Consider the following 18544-nt stretch of genomic DNA (forward strand, 5'->3'; position numbering starts at 1 on the left):
ATAGCTTTATATTTAAATACAGTTCTGTGTCATGAACCTAAGCCAGGTTCTTCTAATTAACTCATCTTTGAGATCATTAGAGACTTGATACCAAAACAGCTGTGTTTTTCTTTACTCTTACCCCTTCTTGATTGGGTGCAGTTTGAAAATCTGAGACTAAATAGTGAATTAGTCTCTCTCTGAATCTTGGCATGCTACTTTTGGACCTCCACGCTGTGTTTTTTTGCCTGGAGTAATGACAGACTTCTGAAATAGTCAAACATATTGTACCATTAAGTAAATTCAAATAGCAGCTGTTAATTAGACACACTTGACAGGAAAACGAAGGTCCTGTATTCTGAATTTTTAAAACTGAGAACAGTATAGATTTTTTTTTTCCTCCCTAACAAAATGTTGTTGCTGAAACTGCTTTAAGAGTTCATGGGTAATGCATAGTTTTGCGATATCTGACTGTGATTAAGTTGTTAAACTGTTTTTTTAATCTCTGATCTACAGTCTAAAAATTAATCTGATAATGCAACATGAATTTGAAGGATATGGGAAAGGATGTCAGTCTTGTGGGATGGTACAGCGGGAAGATGTTGCTTCATGTAACCCCAAAGAGGTGGCATTTTTGTGCCACTAATTGCGGTTAGAGAGACTTCTCTGTCTTTGAGTATTGATCATGTTTGACTTGTCTTGTTACAGGTGGAAGTGCTGGATCGGTGAATGCTAACTTTGCTCACTTTGATAACTTCCCCAAATCCTCCAGTGCTGATTTTGGAGCCTTCAGTGCTTCTCAGAGCAACACAACGGCAACTGCAGTCAGTAAAGCTGCAGTGAATAAACCGAACCTCCAGTCAGCAGACAAATATGCAGCTCTTGCTAATTTAGATAATATCTTCAGCACAGGGCAAGGTATTAAACTTTATTTCTTGACCTGTTTGTGCTACAGTGCTTTTATTCTGTATCACAAGAATGTCTGTAAAATAGCAATCTACTGTATTCCAAAATGTCCCTTCTTTATACTATTAGTGGAATTTCCCATATTTTATGCTATGTTGCTATGTACTCTTAATGTGCATAAATTTAAAAGAGTTAAGTTTGAAATTAATGTGGTTACTACAAAAGGATGCCTTCCTAGAATGGATTTTTGGGAACCTACTTGCTGTCAAAATAAAGAATTCTCAGGGGAAATGTCTAAATAATTAGTGCAAGGTGCATTTTTTTTTGTGATACGCTTCAGCTAAAACCTGTGGTGAAGTTGATTTAAGAAAGAACTGTAGTAGTAGCTTTCTCCTACCAGCACTTCATTAACATACAGATTGGTTTTATTCTTTATATTGTTGAAACACTAAACAAGTTTAATCAGCTACCAAAAATATTTATGCTATATGTCATTTTGTTAATCTTTTCCTTAAGCTTGTCTGACCTTCACACTTTTTGCTCCAGTAAACGGTATTAATTGGCAGTGGTTAACTGTTCTGCCAGAGCTAAAGTTGAAAGTATTTGTATTTTGTTAGCACAGATGCAAAAATCAGCTTCAGTCTATGTTCCATTCAAGCCTTCAAGTAGACTGTATTCAGTCAGGTAACTGTCTCCTTGGCTTAGCAATTCTTACGAATAGATGAGGTGTAACAGTATAAAAAATGTAAATTTTAACCAAAGAAGCTAATTTTTTATATGCAGGGCAGTTTTGCTACTAAAAAAACAAAGTAGATTACTCAAGGTCAGTCCTTTGGTAAAAGATGCTGTGGTATCATAGCTTTCTTCCTAGGTATTTACAAAAACGCTGAGTTCGTTACTGCTGTTGACGTATAGAAGATTACATTTTATTTGGTCTCTTATCTCCCCTTCCCTTCATCGTGACTCTCTGACCTTTGTGACGTTTCACAGAATATTCTGTTCGCTTGGTTCTGTGAGGGCATTGTCCCTGTAGAGAGTGACTGGGAGGCAGCATCTTTTAATGCTTGTAAATCCAGGATGTGGAAAAACTTGAGTATGGGTTTACATACTGCTCTGCTGAGGAAAACGGCTAGTTATTCTTTAGCTCTTTTACTCCTCAAATGATATGAAAATTCAAGTATTCATCTCTTAATGTAGAACTTTATTCCAAAACAGTGTTGTATTTAAAAAAAAAAAAAAAAAAAAAACTTCTAGTTGCAGAAAAGACAGTAGTGTTAAATAATGACTTATGTTCTGGGAAAAGCAGAGGCCTTTGGGACTGTTGAATGTTTATAGAAGTCCTTTGTTGCCAATAACAGTGGCTTGTTAACTCTTTTAATAGACCGTAACGCTGAGGTATATCTATGTCTGAACTTCAGCAGAGCAGAAAGCAGAAACCATGTTGGTTATTTTTAATTTGGTCTCTCTTTTAGGTGGTAGTGAGCAAGGAAGTGGCTTCAGCACTGCAGTGACTGCATCAGCAGGTCCTACTTTGTCAGCCCCAAGTCAGTCAAGTGCATCTTCAGACAAGTATGCGGCTCTAGCAGAATTAGACAGCGTGTTCAGCTCCACAGCAACCTCCAGTAATGCATATACTTCCACCAGTAATGTTAGCAGGTACTCATCATTAGAATTAATAGATCTGTAAACTGATTTTGTCAGTATATGGAAAAATAGCTCAAGGAAGGAAGTAGCTTAAAGATGGTTATATTTTTTTTCTTCACAAAAAATATTGCTTTTTATTTATAATTATTCATTTTCTCTTGTAGAGATTAGGTCAGGAGAATGTTCTCTGTGCCTTTCAAGTTATTAGATACTAAACCCTTTAGATGGTAACACTTTTCTAGAAGGAATGTTTGTATGCATACTTATAATCATAGCATTATCCGTGACAAAAGGTCATTGGAATGTTTGTAATGTATAAAGTGTCAATCACTTGTATTTAAATCATTAAAATAATGAAAAATAATTGCCTCTTACAGTTAGGCAAGCACCTCTAAAGCCTTTGCTATGCAACTCTATGCTGATAGCTTCTATTCAATATTCTCTCTCTTGCTGTTGGGGGAAAGAACTTTCCATTGCTCAGCATATATATTAGTCTCTGACCCTGTCACAAGGGCCTCAATTTGTGGCATCAGTGGATTATATAGAAGTGCGTAATAATTCCTTTTCTTCTACATACCAGCTATAACTTTAGATTATATTTATTCGTTAAGCAAGTGATACTGACAGTGAATGCCTGGATTATTTTCAGTAATGCTTTTGGAACAGTACCTGTGGTTGCTACTGCACAGACACAGCCTGCATCTTCAAGCGTGCCTGCTCCATTTGGAGGTATGTAAGTGTTGCTAACACTTTTGCCAGACTGTTAGCAAACAGTAATGATACTGAAGTTGCTAAAGCATGCCAAAAAATAGTTGCCTGTGTGAATCATACTTTGCAAGTTAATCTCTGTATTATCAATTCTTTTTTAGTTTGTCATGCCATTATGGATATTTGTGTATCACTGCAAAAACCATATAACTGTAATGGAAGTCAGACTGACTATTTTTAAAAGGCTTTGTTTCATTATTATTTTTTAATCTTTCAGCAACACCTTCCACAAATCCATTTGTAGCGGCCCCTGTTGCCCCAGTGGCACCTTCAACAAATCCATTCCAGACAAATAGCCGAGGAGCAACAGGTTAGAAAACCCTCTAATCCTTGAAGATATTTACTTTAAGACTTACATTGATTTTTTTTATCATAGCTCTGTAACTTCTTTCTTGAAGGCTTTTTTGTATTACCTGTCTTAACTGTCTTTCATCTTTTCTGTTGTTATTTTGTGCGTTTGTTCAGTTAGCTACAAATGGGATGCAAAAGTCCAGATTCATATTTGAAAAATGTCAAAATTACATCTTCCAAGATATTTTTGATACTCCCTCAGCTGTCTGTAGGGCTAGTAGGATACCTTCCAGGACTGAACTCTGCTTTGAAGCTGCCTTGTGGTAGGTTGCCCTGAAGCTGGGCATCTTGAAAGCCCTGCTGTTAAGCTGCTATGCTTCATTTTATTTATTGCCCACGTCTCCCAGTTCTGATATTTTAGTAGACTGGTTTGAGGTGAGCTTTTAAAACAAGGATTAAAGAAGTAATGTGGAATATACTTCTGTGGAAATCTTTAAAAACTCCTTAGACTTTGCAAGAGCCTGGACATTGGTATTTTGCTTTAGTTAAAACTCAGCTCTTGTAGAAACCATACAAGAGCCCATGAACCAAACTGTATTTGGAATAAAGCTTGACTCTGGAGGAGTACCCTAAAAATTCAAAGTAATTATTCAAAGTAATATGAAAGTGGTGCATATTTACAGGATCAGGGATTAATTAAAATAAATAGTAGTTGAAATGGGTGAATCGAAGGGTTTTGTCCGCTCTCTGATAACAAAATAATGATATTGGAATATATAATCCAAATGATCATGGCTTACATCTGATTTTCTCAGGATTCTGTAAATTATAACTTTATAGACAATAGCTTATATCTAGAAAAACAAACCTGTGCAGCTCTTTACAGCACTAATCATGAATTTAATTGCATGGTATTTTGTACTTATTTCAATTTCTTACAGCACTGCTATGTTTTGGCACTCTCATCTGCATGGATTTTTGGGTTGGGGGGTGGTTTGTCTTAAATCAGTTGTCTATTTATGTGTGCATTGTAGTGTTGAACCGTGCTTTGCTCAAAATTCTAGGTAGAGTGAATTAAACTGATCCGGCTGAGTTAAGACAAGATAGATCAGATTCATGTCTCCTGCTTTAAATCCACTTTAAATATGATTAAACTTAACCACTCTACCCTTCTACCTTCCAAACTGTGCTACCCTTTGCTTCCAGAGTTTTCCAGCAATTTCTTCTGCTGTAATCAAGTTGTGTGTTAAATAATAGACATTACTACTGACTATAGATAATATTCTGCTTCCTATGTAAGATGTAAACTGGTAGTTTATCCTTTTTGGATGAGTTTTGCTGTTTATTAGGTGGGATATCTGATTTGTAGTATTTATTTTTAGGTGTATATTATGTGAATTCATTGCTGACCATACCATAAAATTAGGTTTAAAGCATTATGCATATGTAAAAGTAGTTGTCTAAGAAGTTATTCAAAAGTGTATAAACTATTTGATGTTGTCTGGTCTCTTTGTGGCTTCCATAAGGCCTCTCGGGAGCAATGCACTCTCACATATTTCCTCAGGCTCATTTTGGTAGGTGGCCACATTCGGTATTAAGTTTCGTGTGGCTAATTGTTCTTGCTTGTAAAAGCTTAATGGCAGCTATCTGGTTCTCTGCACATAGAATTTCAGTCGGCTCTTCCCATCTTTTGAAATGGCATGAGTGTGGGTGTCTGGCAGCTGGGAGAGGTGGGGGAGAGCAGCATAAACAACTTGCATTAAGCATCTAGAACAAAACCATTATTGGTAACCTTTCTGTCACAGAGAATGTTATTTTGTGTGACTCGAGGTTTATGCTCCTGCTGACTTGATGCCTTTTGGGATGTCCCAAGTCACTGCTCGTATTGTGCTTTGGGGTTTGCTATTGAATAGATTCTTCACTAACTGCAACTTGAGAACAATGCTAGCATGTTAGCTCAGTATGTGCCTTATCAATGGTTTATGTATGTATAATGTCCTGCCATTGAGTAATGTGGGAGAAAACTGTTGGTTAAGCTATATTAGCTACATTTATTTTTATAACCAGGCTTACTGAAAATCTGCAAAAATTGTAACGCTTTAACAAAAAAAAAAAAAAAATCTGGTTAAAGTTAAAGCAAAAGCCTGGTATGTGTTTGTACCAAAAAGCCTTCTGTGTGTCTCCTCCTCCCAGAATAACTCCCAAAAGTCTTAATAATGGTTTTGTTGCTGCATTTTTCCAATTAACGTGCTCTTGTTAATTTGTCTGAAGGCATGTGGAATTGCATATATGCTTTATGCTCTTTACTTCAAGTGTTCAGCAGAGAATCAGATGAAAAGAATTCCTTTGTTTTGTTTAATTCTTCCCTTAACAATAAGAGTGTTTGCAGTAGGAAGTCTGTGTGATAGTTGATGTGCATGGTAAGGATTTTCTTTAAAGTGATGCTGAGGCTGGGGCAACGAGCAAGGGGATGCATGTGGTCTTTACAGTTTTATTTGTATTCTATTTATTCTTTTGCTTCCTTAAAATTAGGGAGGTCTTTTCTTCCTTTATTAGTGGGAGAGAAACAGGGGCTTACACTGCTTGCAAATGCTTGTTTCTGATTTGTGCCCTCTTATCAGGAAATACTGGGGAAAGTATTTAATAATGCAGAGAATGTGGAAAAAAAATGCCCTTTTTAAGAAAGTTTGTCTGAAGTTTGTCGAAGTAGCAAAATTGAAATTACTCTAAATTTTAAAATGCAGAAGTAAATCATGCATCTTGTTGTGACAATTTGAGTTAACAAGTCAATTTAGTGGTTGTAGAAGTTGAATCCAGCTCCTGTATGTCTACGGAGGCTTTAGGATTTTTTTTAACGTGTTATTACAGTAATTTGACTCATGAAAATAATTGAATGCAAATAATTGAATGTTCTTTTTCCCTCCCAGCAGCAACATTTGGCACGGCATCCATGAGCATGCCTGCAGGATTTGGAACTCCTGCCTCTTATAGTCTTCCTACTAGTTTTAGTGGCAACTTCCAGCAGCCCACATTCCCAGCCCAGGCAGCTTTCCCTCAACAGACTGCTTTTGCTCAGCAGCCAAATGGTAGGTTTGTACATTTTGGATAATGGTGTTTCTGAGAAGCATAGAGGAAATACTTCTACATGAGTGATAAAAGAACATTTATTTTTATATGAAGTTAATAATATTGATACAAGGATCCTAGGCTATAGGTTAGCTCTTCAGTTGACTTGTCTGAGTGGATTTTGTATGGTGACTGACTGAAACTTTATCTTAATCTGATACTAAAATTGTAAAATTACTCCCGGACATTAGGTCCAAGATGCAGTGGTTCTTAGATTTTTAGCATTAACAAAGCAGTCATGTTGTCAAATATGATTTCAGAGTGCCACCTTCAGAATTTGGCATTAATATAAAAACAGTAATTCTTTGGAGCAATTTTTCTCCAGAGCTAAAGCAGATCTAGTTTAGACCTCCTGGTTATCTGAATGAAACTGTCCCAGACACATGTATGTTTACTTTATTTGAGTTTGCTAGGCTCCTTATAGAACTCAAGATGAACTACATCTAATTTGTGCAGTCCATTAGACTGCATACTGAGCGTTCATACTGTTTTGTCCTATTGCTGAGGTATGAAGAAGTAATTTGCAGTTGAGGATGATGAAGCCTTAAAAACCCTGTCTGTTTTCTAAATCATTTTTAATTGCTAAATAGGGGCAAGCTTTAAAAATAAAAGTAATTTGGAAGCAACACTTGCCAGGCTTAAACAGGTCCAGCTTTCCGACTATTTTTCAGCACTTTCAGGTCTTAGCATCTGGAATACTCAAAACTTCTACTGGAATTAAAAGCATTTCATACACTAGAAGTAAATTTATATCTACATTTGGGACTCATTGGGATGGAGGAGAATACTGAATGCCTAAATTAGCTGCATTTGTAACAACTGTTCCTAATATTTACCTAGTATTGGAACCAACAGTCCTAATATAAATGTTGAGTGATAAAGTCAAACTTAATCTTGTAAAATCCGTGTATTACTAGCTTGGCTTCTAGCATTAATATTTTCACTGTTGTCTTTCCAAGGGGCAAGTTTTGCTGCATTTGGACAGGCAAAGCCTGTAGTAACTCCTTTTGGACAAGTTGCAGCTGTTGGAGTATCTAGTAATCCTTTTATGGTAAGTGAGTTCATGCAAGACAGTAACTTCTGTATGTCTGAAAGGAGGCATCAAGTGTAACACTTAATTTAGACACGTGCAAATTGCCATCCCTTCAAATTGGGAAAGGCAGCATGTGAATCCTGCTAAATGCAATTCAGTATTGTGACGCCATGGTGCTGCTCAGATTGAGATGGAGCTAGATGCCTACTGTGCTCTTTACATTAGCACAGTTTGAGCTACCAAAAAATCCTGTAAGACAGAAACAAATCTTTCCTAGTAAGTTATGTTTCAATTCATATTACATCCATTTATGTCATTGGGAAAAAAAATCTTAAATCCTTATTTTTTCCTCTTCTCTCTTTTTTCCCCAAGGCTGGTGCACCAACGGGACAATTTCCAACGGGAAGCTCATCAACCAATCCTTTCTTATAGCCTTATAGACACTTTACCTAAAAGAACTCTTATGTGGTCACATAACATCTCTGCGCCTCTTGCACTGTTGTCTTGTTTCACTGATATTAGCTTTAAACACAAAAAAAAAAGTCTTTAAGAAGTAAAAATAAAAGCCTGCATTGTGTACCTTAGGAAGAAAAAACAAAACAAAACAAAAAAAACCCAAAACCACCCCCTGCCCCCCACGAGGTAATAATGTGCAAAACAGAGGGCTGTGGTAACATCCTTGAACCTGTGAATTGGCAGGTAAAAAGTAGCGGTATCATGTATATTAAAATTGGCTAATAAGTTATTGCAGATACCACATTCATTATGCTGCAGTACTGTACATATTTTTCTTAGAAAATAGCTATTTGTGCATATCAGTATTTGTAACTTTAACACATTGTTATGTGAAAAAAAATGTTACTGGGAAATAGATCAGCCACTTTTAAGGTGCTGTTGTATCTCTTGGAATGAATGAGCTACATCGTTTTAACCATCGGTATTGGAAGTCATGAAGTTAAATTGAAGGTTTATTCATTTCTCAAAATGTTTTCCTTTCCTAAGAGCTCTTCTATTTATACATGCCTAAATCTCTAATGTTAGAGGGATACCTGTCTGCATAATAAAGCTGATCATGTTTTGCTACAGTTTGCAGGTGAAAAAAAAATAAATATTAGAAAAACAATTGCATGGCACTTACTTCTGTACAGTAACATTTTATTGGGTTAAAATGTATGTATTTTGAATTTCATGCACACAAGTTATCTAAAGCCATATGCTCTAAGGTGAGCTAAGCTGAAAATTTCCACATGCTTCATCTTGGATATATTTTGTGTTTCTTTTGGTGTCCTTGACCTACTCTTCTGAGTCAAGTGGAGTAGCCTACTCAACAGCGAAGTATTGGAGTGAACTTGGATTATTTTGATAGAAAAACTGTTTAATGAAGGACTTTGGAAGCACTGAGGAGAGTAGTAACTTGAGAGGAAAGGATTAGCTGAGAGGCATAATTGTGGGCAATAAATGTCAGTCTTTAAGCATGACTTCTTTGTGATCAGAACGGTGTATCTGACTGCAGACACTAATGCTCTTCTTACTAAATATGCATGGGTATCAGTGAGACCTCTCATGGAAGGGGATATTTTATTAAAATGTTTCATGTTCAACTGGAATGAAGTTTGTAGAATAAAGATGGCTGGCTTCTTTAGCTTGTAATAGAAGGATGGTAAGAAGTTTATGATACTCTCTGTATAAAAATAGGCAATGATAGGCATGAAGTCGGAGACAACTTGATTTGAGTTTGAGTCTACTACTGGCTCTAAGCAAACGAATGTAGATATCTCATGACTACATAGACTGTTAAGCTTAAAATAAGGTTTTGACCAGCTGAAAGGTGATGTTGCTGTTTTCAAGATAACAGGAATGCATAAGATCAGGTGATATTTAGATGAATTTAGAGAAAAGGATATGCAGGCCAATTTGAGGCAGACAAGAGAATTTTTTAAGGTAAGAAATTTCACTTGTAATAGTGATTACTTGAATATTTGATCTGTTTATTTCCCTAAAGACTTGATCACTCCTTGTAAAACATTGTTATGTTTTTTATGTCTGTTTTGTTTCTTCTGTTGCCTGTACATGAGGACTAGGAATTTCTCTAGCTTACCTTTATTTTTCTGAAATATTGGTACTGTCCTGTTAAGACACTTGACATTTGATGTTTTAACAGTGGTTTTCAGATTGGGAGTTTGGGGGTTTTTTTGTTTGGCTGTTTGTTTTTGTGTTGTTTTTGTTTTGTTTTCCCTTTAAACAAGAGCAGCTGGATATGGATACGGGGTAGTGTGGTTTATATCCCAAGGATTTTGGAGAAATTCACTAAATACTTCTGCAGTTGGGTTGTTTTGGGGATCTTAGTAGTTCCATTGGGTTCACTGCAGCTTTTAGCATGGTATAAATGGTTGTAGTTATGATCTGTTAATCTTACCTGTCTGGGGCTAATGACTTGTTAATACAGTAACAAGTGGGAAAATCAAGAATTCATAAGGATGTATAGAACCCTTCAGCATACTTAGAGCTGGGAACTAGACCAAATTACCTAAATATCTCATCAGTAAGAGAGAAACAACCCTCTGGAAGGGAAACAGTCCTGCGCTCCCATCATGTGAGTGAATGTAAAGCCTTTGGACAAGAGCTAAAGAGATGGAAATCTGCTGAAGTTGTTCTGGTCCAGACAAAGCTGAGTACTGCTAACGGACACTGAGCAGAAACTGATACTATAGCTGTTCTGTTGGTTGCATTTTTTTTTTTAATGATAGCTGTATTTACAGAATGAATTTGTGTCAGAGACTTCTGTGGCTAGTGACTCATACAATTGCTCATGTCATTGGCATAGCTCCCCCAAAGCCATACTTCCATTAGCTTTCCAGTATCCTTTTCTGCTGTACCATTGCAGATTTTAACTTTGTAATTTCAGCTGCCTTATGCAAGTGTTAGTTTGGAGAGCTTCTGCATTATTTCTTTTAATCCTTATATATTAATTCACATGTTAGGATACAGCATAAAATAAAATATGGAACAGTTCCAAAATGGTAGATCTGATGCCCAGATACTACATTCTAAATTACTTAACTTGAATGATTGTATAATTCCCAAATACTATATCAAATCAAATACCAAGAATTTAATTTAAATGGAGTATATCTAGTTGGAATTATGGAAAGGGGAGAACTATAAATAAGATGCAGATAATTTGCTGTCTTGCAGGAAAAACTACTTATGGCGTAGAAGTAAGCTGAAACAATTTAAAAAATGTTTTGAAGAAATATATCATTTTGACTTTCCTGAGCTGAATGGGGTAAGTAGCAGTTACATTGCAAATTTGTACACAGTGATAAAGGAGTACAGTGGAATTGACCAGCTCATGAAATTACCTCTAAAGTGGACATCATCAAATGTGGTTGAGACATCCATTAGTTAACTTCAGTTACATCTAAATTGAAAAATGTTCCAATGTAACTAAGGCTGTCTTATGTAGAAGTTGAAATGCCTTCCCACGGTTAAAGAATTTCAAAGATTACAGCCTTTTAAAGGACAGTTAGGGTGCTGTCTTCGTGCATTCTGAGCTTACAGCAAAATTTTCACTGCATCGCTGGCAATTTATCCATCTCCAATCCCATGAATTCTTAAGAGTTCTGTAATTTGAGATTTGAGGGATGTATTTATTTGTGGAATCTGAACGGACTGCCTCTTGGTCAGTAGTGAGAATAAGCTCAAATGGCAGTATGGCTGTGCTCTATGGTATTGCAGTAATCAATTTTTGAACATAACAGAACTAGCATACCTAGAAAAATAGTTTATTGCTATCTATGGTAGCATGTATTTAAAATGCATGTCATAGCTTACAGGTAAGAAAAGCATAAGCCTTAAAGTTGGAAGTTTCTATGAGGATCACTTTGCTGCTGTGTGGTAGTTGCTTCATTTGAAATGTGTGAAGATGTTTGCAAGTAAAATTGCCTTCCATTGAAATCCTCAACAGAAGTGGTGCTTGAAAGTGTGTTTATTAAGCTCTTCTGTTGTGACATTCAGTCCTCTGAATGCACTTGGCCTCTTACTATGAGCACTAATACAGGTTTTGATGTTAGACCTCTACTCTTTCTTTTGAGTTAAAACGGAAGATTGATTGGAGTGGGGGAAAGCAAAGCTGTCTGTGCTGGAGCCCGTTTGAGCAAGCTTTGTGTTTCCCCTAATTCACTGCTGAGGTGATGGAGCCTTCTGCACTGTTGCTTGCAAGCAGTTTTTCTTCTTCCCCGTCCCTGCACCCCCTTAGTGATCAGTACTTGCACCAGCCACACTGGTAGTTCTGCGTTTGGTGGATGTGATGGTGTATATGCTTCTGATCAGGAAAATCCCCGCGATGACTGTGAAGTAGCTGCCATAAATGAGAAACTGGGAAATGGGATGGGGAAGAGGGAGAGGAAGAAACAAGAGCGGTTTTGTTCTGTTAAAAGCTTTTGGGATATGCCTTCACTGCCATGTTTCCCTCCCTGCCACCTGCCTCCCAGAGTGATCCTATGGGGTACAGAATTCCAGAAGTCTGGCTGCCTGTCCTAACCCTCTGTAAGTCTAGGATTGGAAAAGTAGGGAGAGAGAGTACGCTTCCTTCCCCCCCCGTCCCAGGAAGGCAGGAGGACAGCTGCCCTGTACCATCTCGCTCTTTCTTTTCTCTCTTTTTATAGTGTTGTCAACTCTTTTCCTCACTTAAAACTTCCCTAAGCTAATCTTACTTAGCTTGGTTGTTGATGGATGTGAAATAATACGGAGTTTCTTGTATCTTCCTTTGAAATATGAAGTGCTGTAAATAGATGTGCTCCTGTCTTTTGTATTACGGCATGCTCTGAATTCTTCTCACTATGTAAATTTGAGCTTGGTGAGCAGCTGCTTTCTTTAAAAATTCTCCTAGGCAAATTTGGCAGTGAGTAGCTTATTTTTATCAGTCTTCTCACTGAAGTCGAATCAGGTCTTATACTTCAAAAAATTCTACTTTGTGCTTTGAACATAGTATGGGCATAATGAGAATTAAGATTTGCATCTTTGCTGAGCAATTCCAATCTTCTGAGTACCCAAATGTTAATATTGTTGAAATGTGCATGTCCTGCCTTGCTGATCATGCCAAAAGATGAAAGTTTGAGCTGGACCTTACTCTGTGTCCACATTTAAACTAATTCTGAAAGTTGCCTGGGAATCATGAGATTAGTATTTTCAGAACTGAAACATACATGTAACTAGATAAAATAGAATTAGATGAAGATAGCTTGGATTACATTTTACTTAGCTTCCTGGTTCTGTTTAGGGTATTTTGACAAATGGATGAGTAGTAAACATCTAAATAAAAGGAAACTGAATAATAGGGAGTGCTTCTCTGCTTTTGCTTTATGGAAACTTTCTTAAAATAATAGCAGACATGCAAAACCAATAGGACTAAAGGGCAAGTAGGTTTCAGTGGCTCCTGCCAAGTTCACTTTACAGGAAGCTGTTTTCAAGGGAGTAACTAGCTGCTAAGCTAGTCAGTGAGCTAACAGTCAGTGAGCTAACAGTGAGCTAAGCCTTGTCTGGAGGGCAGGAGGGGACTGGGGAGTAGTGTGAATAACAGCACTTACCTGAGTGCTGATATCCAGTCCCAGACCTATTGAATCTACTACAACAACAGTTAAAATTGTCTGAATCACCAGTGCAACAAAGTTGTTGAAGCCAAACATTAAAGCGTAACGCTCCATACTTAGATTGACAGCAATCTGAAACCTAAAAAAGAACGGGTACACATTAACCTGGCTGTTTTCTTTCCTTTTTTCCTTTGAGTGAATATTTCTACTGTATAACTGATTGTGAACAGACTTGGAGAGAAACTTGTTTTGTGAGTTGTTTATATCTCGATATCTCTTTATAACCTGTCTGTGGTAGGAACCAATCTTCAGGTTGGTGCACTTGTATGTAACCCTAGAACTTTCTATAATTTCCATTCAAAGATACTTCAAAGAGGCCTTCAGCCACTTACAGAACTGCATTTTCAGCTTTTTTATCTTCTGACAAAAGCCTGTTTCTCTTTGCTTAATTTACTTGCATGATACTGTCTAAATGCTGTGAAATGCAGTAAGCTAAGAAGATTCAAAAATGAAGGCTTGTATTTATTCATTTGGTGTTTAGCAGAGATTTATACCTAGATCGTCAGACAGCTGAGTGCAGAATAGTTACTTGGAGTAACCATTGTAGTGGTTATGTAATATACTCTTAACCATAGTTCATGTGAGCTGGAAATAGTACAACTATGTGCTGTTGCCACAACCTATTCAACTTCTTATTTAAAGGGAAGTGTTCATTAAAATTATCATAAAGTATGAGATGAAACTTAGTGATTTAAATCAACTTAATTGTAACAAGGGTGAGTTATACTTACGTTGCAATTGTTATAAGGAACATATAGCATGCCTTAAAGACAAGGTAGCCAGCATAACATGCCCAGATGTTGGTAGTAAAGTGCATGAGAAATAGAGAACCAGCATCCATGGCAGAGAAAATCCCCAAAACCAGTTCTCCAGAAAAGTCCCAATTTAGTTTGATATATCCAACTGCCATGGATGTGGCTGAACCTAAAAAATGAAAATAACAGTTAAAACTGTTTAGCTGATTGGGTAATTGTAGTAAAGGAAGTCTCAGAATCACAGAAAAGTTGAGGGTAGAAGATCTCTTGATCATCTGATCTAACCTCCCTTGCTCAAAGCTGGTCAGCTGGAGCAGGTTGCCCATGTGTGTGTGTCTAGTTGGACCTTGATTATCTCCAAGGATGGAGACCCTACAGCCTCTTTGGGGAACCTGCTTCGCTGATTACAACAAGAAAAAAATGGTTTCTTCATATGTTTAAATGGAATACGTTTTCATTTGCGTCTATGACCTCTTGTCCTGTCACTGGGCATCACCAAGAAAGCAAGGACCCTTTTACTCCTCCATGAGCTATTTGCACCTAGTGATAAAGCCCCCTGTGAGCTTTCTTCCTTTGAGGCTGACCAGTCCCAGTTGTCTGTCTCCTTGTATGTCACATCCAGAGGTAAAGTTTTTAAGACGTACATAGTCTCAGAATGCTTGTTCAAAATAACTGATCCCGAAATGATTTTAATCCATCCTTTAAAGATTATCTAGAGCAGTTTCTCTGTTAATATGCAGCCCTTCAATTCTTAAGTCAGCTGCTCGTAAACATGTTAATGTATATTTAGGGAAGGAGAAGGCAGAGGGCCGTTGAACAGGTACTTAACCACTTGGAGTTGAATTCACGATCTAAGCAGTTCATAACATGAGCTCTTACTATTATATAGCAGAAGGAGAAACTTGCAATAAATAGGGCATTATATATAAAATCTAATATAATTTTTTTTTTGGTTGTTTTTTTAGGACTCTTTGTAAGTTGTATGATAACGTACTTGCACAATATTTGTAGGGAGTTGCATGTTGAATGCCGCTGTCGTTTGGTCTTTGACTCTCATGGGAAATGAAAAGGCATCAAAGACACTCCTGAAGAGGGTCATCAAGGGATGACTGAGATGTTAATGTCCTTACCTAAAAAAGTTGCGATGGCTTCGACAGCTCCATTATAGACTGCAGCGCTGTGCGAGGGGGCTCTGAAGTCCCACAGCACTTGGATGTAATTCACGACCTGGTTAAAGCCGGCGGTGGCCAGAGCCCACCACAGCGACCAGTAGAGGAGCTTCCTGGAGCTGTAGCACTCCCGTAGGTCCTTGCTGAGCTGCACCAGCACCCGGAGCGCGCGGGGCCGGGACTGGGACCAGCCAGGCGGCTGCTCGTGCCTGGGTGTGGTGTCTTCGGAGGGAGGCTCTGTGTCCTCCCGGTGGCCGCGAGGCTCCTGGGGGCCGAGCGTCGCCCTCGCCCTGTGTGGTGCGGGACCGTTGTCTGCAGCTTCCTTCCTGTGGAAGAACATACTTTTCTGGGGCATGGGGAGGAAAAGGGAGCAGGCAAATGCCAAGGCCAGGGAAGCCAGAGTGATGGCGTTGAGGTAGAAGTAGGAGACGTGGGCCAAGGAGACGAGGAGCTGCCCCAGCACGGCGGCAACGGTGGCCGCCACGAGGGTGATGCTGCGGCAGTAGCCGGTCACTCGCTGGTAGTGCTCGGTGCTGACGACGCTGTAGATGTAGGCGTAATAGGCGACCTCGGTGGCCGTCACCAGGCCGTAGCAGAACTCCATGAGCTGCATGGGCACCACGCCACGTGCAAAGAGGAGCAGGAGCCACGTGGTGAGGAAGCTGATGCCCTGCAGGATGATGACGGGCTTGTAGCGCACGTAGTCAGTGATCAGGAAGACTGGGAAAAGGAGCACAAGGTAGGAGTACGTCCAGACTGGGAAAATCTTATTTGTCACCTAGAAAGTAAGGGGAAATCTCTGTTATTTTTAGAATCTTGTGATGATGGTATTGGAACAAAAGGAGTTGTGGTGACAGGAAGCCCGGATCTATGCCTATTTAGATTACCATAAAGCGTACAGCTGCAAATATGCTCCATTAGTAGGTAAAGGGAAATGCTGCAGGACTGACTTTACATGAGCCTGTAGACTGGCTCAAAACCCATTCCAATAAAAACAAAGATATATTAAGAAAGCAGATTTTTTGATATCTAGCTTTAAAAAGTGTTGTAACAGCTTCTGCTTCCAAGCAAAGGTCCATCTAATACCTAATTCTCTTTCCATCCAAGGTTGCAAATAAATGTTTGTCATTCTTTTCTCATCTCTGCCTTTTGGTACAATTAGAAAAAAAATCATAGCTTTCTTTCCCTAGACGATTTGGATCTGCACATAGTGACTACATAGCTCTTACTGTTAGAAATATGATATGAATACCTTATTGTCAATATTTATTTGTGAGAAGTAAGTACAAGTCCTTGATGGAAAGGTACTTGAGGAAGTTTCAGTTGGTGCTCTGAAAAGGAAGTTATTCTGCAGTGGGCTCGAACAGTGCTGTGAACTAATCCCGTCTAAAACTTGAGGTTCGCCTGGCTGTCTCTGACTGCAGCGGGGGTGGGGGTATGTGTGTTGTTAAATACTGTCAAGGGATCGGCGTTCATCCAGTCCTGTGCTCGATGGCTGCTCTGGCCAGTGGCTCTCTGGCATAAACAGTTCAACTCGAGCGCTGTTTAGTCTAAAGTTGAAAAAATAGCTGCATACCTTTTTCAGAAGAAAACCTTGGGTTCCTGCTATGCTAGATAGTTTCTGTATTCGCCAGTGTAAGTCAGGAGTGACTGCCCTTTGTATTAGCTGTATGTGTCTCTATAAAGCTTGCTTTTTAATTATACCACTAACCTTGTGGCTCAGCTACTTACCCCTTGAGCCCTCTTCTGCTTCAGTGTGTGTTCCTAAAGGGGCCAGCACTCCTTGCAGGAGTAGAGCAAGGACACTTGCAATATGTGCATGGGGTGGTTTGGTTTGGTTTTGCTGAGGGAGGGAGGTGCAAATCTGACTTGCGCAGACTAATTAATCTATAGAACCATCTTGAAATACAGGTGATAAAAATACAGGTGATACAGGTAATACAGGTGATAATCTAATAGCTCAGAAGGGAGAAGTCTGTGTAGTTTTCTCACTATTTTCAATTACTGCTTTACTGTCCTTTTAGTTAATTCCACAATAAGCATAAATAAATCTTAGTATTGCCTCTCCTGCAATTCTGGAGAGGGATTAGATTGCTTGACTTACTTAAAAGTATCCATTTCTTAAATAACAGCTGAGTTGGTTTCAGAGCACTAAGAATGTAGAAACTTTCCAATTTTGACCCTCAGCGAAAGGAAGGATCCTTATTTGTCAGCTGAATCTTAAATACGATTCCCTAGATATATTTTGTCTGTATTTTTGAGCATTTTATCTTCAGTTGTTGCTGTATAATTTATTGTTTAAATATTGCAATTATTGCTCTAGAGAGTGGTTACGTACCTCTTCAATCGTTAGGTTTTTGTCTGGTCCAGTTAGGTAAGGAGTGAGAAAGGCTTCTGATGGCCTCATTGTCGCGAAGAATCCATTTGCACAGAGGATTACTGTGGGATAGATCCAGCTGCTGCTACTGGCTTCCTTGCAGCAATCCATAACCCAGCATAGCATGTGATGTAGTGAATAAAACAGGAATGTATGAAGGTGCTCTCTACAGTGGATAAAGATTCACTTGTACATTAACATGTGAACTGCTTTTGCTAATGTTTTTCTTGCCATACTTCCTAGTAGTCACAGATAGAAGTTGTAAAGAAACAATCTGGATCAAAGTACATAGGTGACGCTGAGTTCCAATCTCTGTATCATTTGTCAAGGGTTCTTGGTGTCTGTCAAGGGTTATTCTTAATAATGTACTTAGAACTGAGTGGATGTGTTTTAGTCAAGGAAGGAGACTCCATTACAGCTCCATTTCAGAATGAACGGGTTTCAAATGGATTAAATGGATCTCATTCTCAGCACACTGGAGGGGACTTTGAATTGCCCCTGGGAACCAAGTGGAACAATGAGAAGTACGAGCAAGATACCACTGTGATCGTATTTATATTTCTCATCATATTTATACTGTGGTCATTTGAGTGGGGGGGAAAATGTAGAAATGATCTCCTTTTTGGATTTGCTCATTAATTCTGCCTAGACTTAGGGGAATCTTGACTTCACTTTTGAAAGTGATGATCAAAAGGGAAACAATGGGACTTGTTTACAGTAGATGGCAGTAAAGAAGTCTAAAAAGACTATTTACTAGAAGTCTAAAAAGACTATATACTAGTTTACATATTAGAAGGTCCACATTAGAAGTTACTGGGAAAACAAGTGGAACATGAATATCCTCA

The 18544-nt window shown here is 38.4% G+C and overlaps 2 protein-coding genes across 4 annotated transcripts in view; one reads left to right on the forward strand and one right to left on the reverse strand.

Moving 5' to 3' along the window:
* AGFG1 (ArfGAP with FG repeats 1) overlaps positions 1 to 9612 on the forward strand; it is a 33636-nt gene extending 24024 nt beyond the window's left edge. For 2 of the 3 annotated variants that reach the window (XM_026040034.1, XM_026040035.1), the window contains 7 exons: positions 688 to 897; positions 2358 to 2541; positions 3179 to 3258; positions 3515 to 3607; positions 6516 to 6674; positions 7674 to 7765; positions 8120 to 9612. In XM_026040034.1, the coding sequence (XP_025895819.1) occupies positions 688 to 897; positions 2358 to 2541; positions 3179 to 3258; positions 3515 to 3607; positions 6516 to 6674; positions 7674 to 7765; positions 8120 to 8179 (878 nt within the window). In that variant the 3' untranslated portion in view covers positions 8180 to 9612. Of the gene's footprint in view, positions 1 to 687; positions 898 to 2357; positions 2542 to 3178; positions 3259 to 3514; positions 3608 to 5114; positions 5163 to 6515; positions 6675 to 7673; positions 7766 to 8119 lie in introns of all 3 variants that reach the window. The other variant, XM_026040033.1, reaches the window with a different exon arrangement.
* Positions 9613 to 12001: 2389 nt separating this feature from the next.
* On the reverse strand, positions 12002 to 17810 carry LOC112947906 (thiamine transporter 2-like). Its single transcript, XM_026040087.1, has 5 exons — positions 17661 to 17810; positions 15284 to 16100; positions 14130 to 14322; positions 13336 to 13477; positions 12002 to 12124 (listed from the first exon to the last, which is right to left on the reverse strand). Exons 1-5 carry the CDS (start codon positions 17808 to 17810, stop codon positions 12002 to 12004), a joined length of 1425 nt encoding a protein of 474 aa, XP_025895872.1.
* Positions 17811 to 18544: the final 734 nt, after the last annotated feature.

This window comes from Nothoprocta perdicaria, unplaced genomic scaffold (genome assembly GCF_003342845.1).
Source record: "Nothoprocta perdicaria isolate Ctin4 unplaced genomic scaffold, notPer1 scaffold_25, whole genome shotgun sequence".
In the NCBI taxonomy this organism is placed as follows: Eukaryota; Metazoa; Chordata; class Aves; order Tinamiformes; family Tinamidae; genus Nothoprocta; species Nothoprocta perdicaria.